The following is a 7547-nucleotide window of genomic DNA, read 5'->3' as shown; positions in this document are numbered from 1 at the left end:
CGCATGGCATTGTTTACGGAGCTGACATATACACACACAAACACGTAACACACTGCTAGCAGCCTGATTACAGAACATGATTATCCGGTTTGAAAATCCTAATGCAAAATCTGGAGAAATATGCAAAATAGTAAAAAGCCTCTCAGAAACATTGGCAATATGCAATAAGCAATAAGCCAAGTACATCTTGAGAGAGCAAAGACACACTTCACTGCTCACCCCATAGATTTCCTTTGTTGAACACCATTAGAGAATCCAATTACCCACATAAGTGAGTGGTTTATAGTTTTCCATTCACAGTGCAGTGGAATATTATTGAACATAGAAACTATCTCCTCTTTAGCTTTTAAGTTTTGATTGGATTGTTCGTAAAAAAAAAAAAAGGAACGTTGTTAGAACAGAAATTCAAATGAGGACTGGAAATGTTAATAAGCATGGCTTTATCCCTTGGTGATGATATGAAGCTATTGTTATTTACTATTTAGCCATATAGCTAGCAGATGTTTTGCAGTGAATTCAGACACTTGTTAAGGGGTTGGAAGGGGTTTTACATATTGTGCAAAGCTTTAAAAGGTGAGGCTGTAGACACTGGGGAAATCAAACATATCTCCTCAAGTGACTCTAGTTGGAAATTCATTATTAAATAGATTGATTATGTCCTTTGTTTGAAATAAGATATTGCATTTGGCTTTCCTTTCTCCATTAAATGTCCTTTAAAAGGGTTTTCTAATTAGTTTGTTAAATAACCAGATTTTATTGGTAATCATTCCAACACAATCAAGACAATTCGAAGACTCAGTTAATGTGTCACAGAGAAAAACAGTTTGTGAGCTAGATGCCTTGCTTGAAAAAGTATAATCAGATGGCTGTACTTTTCACATCAGTTTCAAAACAGTTTATTGTACAATTTAAAAAAAATAGAAAATCCATGTATAATTAGTATTAGCCCTGCTTGTGAGACCAATACATATTATAGACATTTTAAAACACGAAAATCCATGTATAATTACCCCTGCTTGAGAGACCAATACATACCTCAACACACACAAGCATATTAATAATAATATAATAAGCATAAGCTTATTTACAATTCACATGTTTCACATCCTTCATCCTGTGGGTGTATTATCACAACAGATTTAGTTTCAGCTGGAAGCTATTTTACACGTTTGTTTACAATGTCAATGATACACTTTACAGCACACTTGAGACTTTCAGCTCTACATGGGTTTACGGGAGAGCCTTTATGGGTTCCTGCCTAATAGCCTTGTATTCATATCTGGCAATAAGTGGGCAAATAAGGCAGCCTGTGCTGCGGCTATAGCTTTGTGTCCCACTTTTGCTATTGCACGATTCGTTGCCTCCATCAAATCCATGACAAAAGATAAAGGACGGATTTACAACTTAAAGAAAAAGGTTTAAAAGGTTCTAGGTAGTTCGAAGCAGCAATGCACGGCCAGGTGGACTTGCTCTCCATGTCTTACAGCGGGATAAATCCATGTCCTACTCCGGGGCAAATCCATTTCCTACACCTGGGTAAATCCACGTCCTACACCCGGGTAAATCCTTGTCCTACACCCGGGTAAATCCACTCCCTACACCGGGTATCCATACTTGCTGTCGTACTGGAGGGGAGGCAGGCTCTGCACGGGTGAGACCGGCATGGCCCTGCCGTTGCTCCGGACGCTGTGGGCGGCGCTGCGACCAGACTCTGTCCGGCCCGGCTGGCCCTTCTGCACTGAGCTGTACTTGACCCCCGGGTGGACGCGGTACGCCATCACCGAGCGGATGCTGGAGGCCCTGCTGGTGGGTCGGCTCTCGGGGGCCGGGGCGTCCTCTCTGTGGAGCGAGGGCGGTTAGCAGGTAAATGGTAAACGGACTGCATTTCTATAGCCCTTTTCTAACCAGTGGCCACTCAAAGCGCTTTACAATGCTGTCTAACATTCACCCATTCATGCACACATTCACACACCGACGGCGAAGTCAACCATTCAAAGAGACAGCTGCTTCGTTTTGGAGCAGTCAGGGTGAGGGCGTCTCGCTCAGGGATACCTCGAAACTCAGCTAGGAGGAGCCCGGGCTCGAACTAGCGACCTTGTGGTTACCGGCCAACCCGCTCTACCTCCTGAGCCACATGCCGCGGTATGAATAACATTCAGCACACAATGAAAGAAATGCATGCCACTGAAGCTTCTCACTCATGGCTTGGGTATGAGGGTTTGCGTGGGAGGCGCACCTGATCTCATTGGCCATCTCCTTCTGATAACGGCGCTTGAGGCAGCAGACGACCAGGAGCCAGAGGAGGAGGAGAAGGAGCAGGAGGAGCAGCAGCCCCCCGATCACCGCCCCCGCTATGACTCCTGCTTTGTTGGTCGCTGGGAGTAGGAAGATCATATTTAGGATTCCAGGCAAGCGTGAAAATAACAAGTGTTTTGTGTTTGTACAGCTTAATGGCTGCTAAGCAGACGTTCATATCATCACAAGGACGTCCTTATAATTCTAAAAGATTAACACAATGGGTGGGTAATGGCTTACGGTTGTACGCTCGGAGGGTGTATTTGCACTGCTCTTCGCCCACAGGATTCGTTGCGAGGCAGACGTATTTCCCGATATAGCTGTCTGAATGGTTCTTGATCAACAGCTCTCCGGTCTGTGGGTCTAAGTGAAGACGGAGCACACTCAGTACCAACCACCACATTGTTATTGTTATTATTTCACTTGCCAATCTCCAACACTTTAGACAGGAACATTGTATGTGTGTCTATCTCTCTCAGTGTGAATGTGTGTCTGTCTCTCTCGGTGTGTGTATGTGTTTACCTCTATCGGTGTGCGTGCGTGTGTGTGTCCACTCGTGAAGTCTCTTAGCAGCACGTGTGTGTGTGTGTGTGTGTGTGTGTGTGTGTGTGTGTGTGTGTGTGTGTGTGTGTGTGTGTGTGTGTGTGTGTGTGTGTGTGTGTGTGTGTGTGTGTGTGTGTGTGTGTGGCCACTTGTGAAGACTGTTAACGGTGCGCATCTGTGTCTCTGTCTGTCTGTCTGTCTGTCTGTCTGTGTGTCTGTGTGTCTGTGTCCTCTTGTGAAGTCTCTTTGCAGCGCGCATCTGTGCGTCTGTCTACGTGCTTGTGTGTGTGTGTGTGTGTGTGTGTCTTGTGAAGTCTCCGAGCAGCAGGTTGCTTCTGTACCTTGGGTGGCGCGGGGCGGGAGGGGGCCCCCGCTCTCCCTGCTCCAGGCGTACGTCAGAGGGATGGATCCCTGGGAGGACAAGCAGCGCAGGGACACGTCTGCGCCCTTCTCCTCCCCACCCTTCACCCAGCAGCGGGGAACCGAGGGGCGCACTGAGGGAGGAGGAGGAGGAGGGGAGAGAGGGAGGAGGGGAGAACAGGTCAGAGCGGCGTCTGGAGAGGGAGGCCCGTGCGTTAAGGCTGACATGGCTTCAGTCAGACGCAGTTCAACAAAAAAAAAAAGAAAAGAAAAAGGAATATTCTGGATCGGGCGTGGCCGGGGACGTGATTTAAAAGAAAACAGGCGTGGCGCATTCCACCTGAGCGACATCAGCACGAAGAACAAAACAAATGGAACCATGGTAACGAAATGAGAAGAGAAACAGGTTGTTGTTGTTGTAGACGAGGAGGAGGAGGAGGAGGAGTGCCAAACGGTAGCAGGTGGATTCAGAGTTCATGCTCACCCAGCACCACCAGGGTGACCTTCCGCATGTCCACGCCGGGCGCCTTCTTGACCTTACACTGGTAGGTGGCCGTGTCGCCCACCTCCACGTCGGCGATGGACACGGAGGCGTCCCCCGTCGCGGGGTCCCCGACGAACTTCATTCTCTTGGTGAGACTGGATGTGGCGTAGTGCAGCGTCTGCCCCCCCGTGAAGGACAGGATCTGCGCAGCGGAGAAGAGAGCTGGTTTAGTGGCAGCCAGAGAGGCCGGTTCTTCCACTAAAGCCTCGAAACCCAATCGGTAAAAAAAACTGAGAATGTCTGGAATGCTTGAAAAGCAAAGTCAACAGACGCCCACAGAATGGCGTGCACACTGGTTTACTGGTTTTCAGCACCCTCTCGCTGCCCTCTCCTCCCAGACGGACTACCCACCAGTTGGTCCTTCTGAGTGACGTCGGGGCTGACGTTGTACCACTCCACGTCCAGCTCTCCCACGTCCGCGGGGCCCGGCGTGAAGGTGCACCCCAGGATGACGGTGGTCCCCTGGGGCCTCTTGATGGTCTGGGGACCGGAGGACGTCACCGCCAAAGCCTCTGTCACATCTTTCGTTGCAGAGAGAGAGAGAGAGAAAAGAGCGTTTTAAAATCTCTTTTCCTCCCCTGGGTCCCAGTGAGAGATGGGTAGTGAGACACTAGCGCTCGCAGGAGGACATGCAATACAAGTTTTTCATGTTTCAGATCCCCCCCCCCCCCCCCACCTCCCCTCACTCTTCCCATTCCTGCTCGTGGTATTTAAGCTCTGGGTTTGAATCCATAAACAATCTTTTTGTTGATGCTGGGTATCCAGCTGAGTCTAATTGGCATCTGGAGTTAAAAGAAAGTTCAAGTTAAAAGGGAATTTAGATAAGTGGACTTGGGGCCATCATAACAGTAAAATGCATGATTTTTGGGGGGTAAGATTGCAGATCAAATAAGAACCCTCGAGATTCATTAAATATCAAATCATCTCTTGAATGAATGGCAAGGGTTGACATTATTGAACAATTAAAAATGACGCAGACATAAATCTGTAGACTTGATAGACACCTTGAATTCTTTGTTATTCAGTCCTCCTATAGGCCTTATGTATGTGCACATCTATGTTCAATAGATATAGCCCAGGGGACAGGGACAACACATAAAACAGTCTGAGGTAATTCCTCATGTCATGGCAGTCACTAAAACATTTGTGACATCTAATTGAACAGTCTGGTCTGGTCGTTTGTCTCTCTCTCGCTCCCTCTTCCCAATGGGCAACAATGTATTTTCTGTATGGATCTGAGGCAACATCAATGCAGCGCCTTCACGAGGCATGGCAGCCAGGTAGAAGCCATCATTCATTTCCCGGATCAACCCCACAATGTGCAACACGTCTCATGCAACATTGATCTAAACAGAGTGGGCTACTCCATGTTGCGCGCCCATTTTGTAGTTTGTGTTTCTTAATCCTTCATCTGAAGAGTCAGAGGAAGAGGTAGCCGGCCGTATATTTAATAAAATATCCTTGAACACAAATAGCACGAGGGAGAGATATGGATAGTTCATTATTAAACAGTCCTGTGTAAAAAATAAATATTAGATCTATGCAATTATGCAATGTGTCATTTTGGGCAACTACAAGGTGTATTAGGAAAGGAAGGGAGCAGGTGAAAAGAGACCTGTCAGGAGCATCACAGCGACACGCTCCATTGGACCCGGGTGATACACCCGGGAATGAGTATTACTGTCACATCAATAACGTGAGCGCATGTCAGACAGCGCCTTGCACTCTGCACCTCCCTCGACGCCTGGAACGCCTGGAACGCCGGCTGAAAGCATGCGGCGTTCTCAACACAATGCATGTTGTGTTGAGAACGCAGACATGTGTCCACCCCTGCGTCAACATAAATATCAACAAGCTCTGGGGTCCACACACACACACACACACACACACACACACACACACACACACACACACACACACACAGTGTGTTGTTATCTGACATCTGTCATTAACTTCAACAAACAAGCAAGACTCACCTCTGTTCAGATGAACTACAACCAGAAAGACTGCGGCCAACACTAGCCTGATGTTGGGGAAGATATTGTCCATGAGATTCCTGTGAGGTAACATGAGGGTGGAGTTAAGCACAGCATTGTCTCGTAAGGTGTTTGAATTCAGGGTTGTACGTTTAGGTTTTCCTTTTGTTTTTCAACTGAAAAAGAACAAGCAAACCAAGTAATTAACAAACGTCAATGCTGTAATGACTTTAATTAACATTAGAGGACCCTTATGTTACAAGTCATACGTTTCAAACAAGAGAACGATTTCTGCTGCACTTGGACATTCTTCCTACCCTCTCAAAGCAGAAGAACATTCATTTAAATACCAAGGCTAAAGTCGGCTGGTGAGGTTAAGCCATACTACTAAAATGCTGTGTAAAGCAAATTACAAAGAAATAAAGACAAAGTCTCCAACATACCTTTGGTGAGGCAAATATTCCAGAGCAAACCAGTTTAGCTCCTGAACCAGTGAGCAGACTTTGAGTGTTTGTCCCTAATCTGCTCTCAGGTGAAACTCCACAGGTCAGTGTGCTGACCACGCCCACACACTGCCACGCCTCTTGACCGAGGAGCGCAAACTATGCAGAATCAAACAATATTAATAGACTGCATTCGCAGAAATTCTGTTGTCTTATATCCAGAAGCTAAATCTACTATATTATATTCTCTCTCCTGGCATAAAGATTATTATAAATAATATAATTACAACATTTTGCTGACATATGTATTCAACTACACGCACACATCGTTTGAATGTAAAAATACTTATTAGAACATCTTATATAAAATGTATTTGGTTATGCCTGAGGTTTTTCTTGATTTGTGTTTTCTGTCGGCATACATCACTCCATTACATTCCCAGAACTTCTGCTTTCGTTTCCTCTCCAAACTCAAAAGTTGTGTATCCAAACTTGGATTCAGTGGTCGCCCTTTCTACCTGTTGGCCTCAAGGTCTGATGTATATCTGTCTGCTTGCGTTATCTTCTGTAATTCCTGTTATATGTTAACGTCAGGGCATTGCGTGCTGGGGCGCTGTTTGACATAAACACAATATGGTGCGTCCTCCGTGCGCCGCGTCGACACGGGTTTGAGGACTCCGCCCAACCTAGAAATAGAGGAAACTACCTGCTGCACCATGCCTCTCTGTCAGATAAAAAATGTGTGTAAACAAGTAGAGCTTGAAGGGCAGTATTTACAGCAGTTCCCAAAGTCCACAACTTCCTTATCAGCTTTTAATGATTGACCCGCATGACATTGTGTATCTTTAAGTTGTAGCCTATTTTTTTCTTTCTTTATTTTGTGCATATATATTGTATTCTATTGAATTTCAGATGCGGTTAAATGACGTGGTATCGATTGTCTTTGGTGTCGGTGCCTGGTCATCTGATTACCCTTGAACGAGGACTCACCAAGGGGGAGGGGGGAATTGCAAAGATTGAACATGATTGGAATCGAGATCGCAAATGACCACAGTGTCACCTTAAGCGTCGTCTCTTTCTTTACGAGCCTTCGTTCCCACCTCCAGCTCCGTTCCCCTTGTTCCTTTTTAATTCCAAATAAAGATTGGCTGCGTGTGGTAAGCCTGTTAATGTCTGGGATCCTCAACCTTGTTCTACTGTGCTGTTACATTTGCATACCGGGGCCACATCAAAGTCTGTTTCTTTGCCATTGTTATTTGAGTTATGTATGAACGCATCTAACCTCCACCACGAAGAGCGCTCGTTACCTTTCCTGATCTCTTGAGCGATATAAAGTCATGCCCATATAAAGGCATGCCCAAATATGGATGTAGTGACGTGAATAAC

At 46.2% G+C, this 7547-nt stretch overlaps 1 protein-coding gene across 1 annotated transcript; it reads right to left on the bottom strand.

The window, feature by feature from the left end:
- Positions 1-989: 989 nt before the first annotated feature.
- On the bottom strand, positions 990-6271 carry vsig8b (V-set and immunoglobulin domain containing 8b). The gene is made up of 8 exons (XM_084468574.1): positions 6162-6271; positions 5719-5798; positions 4094-4263; positions 3683-3884; positions 3180-3332; positions 2536-2658; positions 2237-2375; positions 990-1839 (listed from the first exon to the last, which is right to left on the bottom strand). The coding sequence occupies exons 2-8, from the start codon at positions 5789-5791 to the stop codon at positions 1596-1598; spliced, it is 1104 nt and encodes a 367-aa protein (XP_084324700.1). The 5' UTR covers positions 5792-5798; positions 6162-6271; the 3' UTR covers positions 990-1595.
- Positions 6272-7547: the final 1276 nt, after the last annotated feature.

This window comes from Micromesistius poutassou (genome assembly GCF_964030765.1).
Source record: "Micromesistius poutassou genome assembly, chromosome: 5".
In the NCBI taxonomy this organism is placed as follows: Eukaryota; Metazoa; Chordata; class Actinopteri; order Gadiformes; family Gadidae; genus Micromesistius; species Micromesistius poutassou.
The sequence above is the reverse complement of the archived record's forward strand: the minus strand, read 5'-3'. Positions and strand labels throughout refer to the sequence as shown.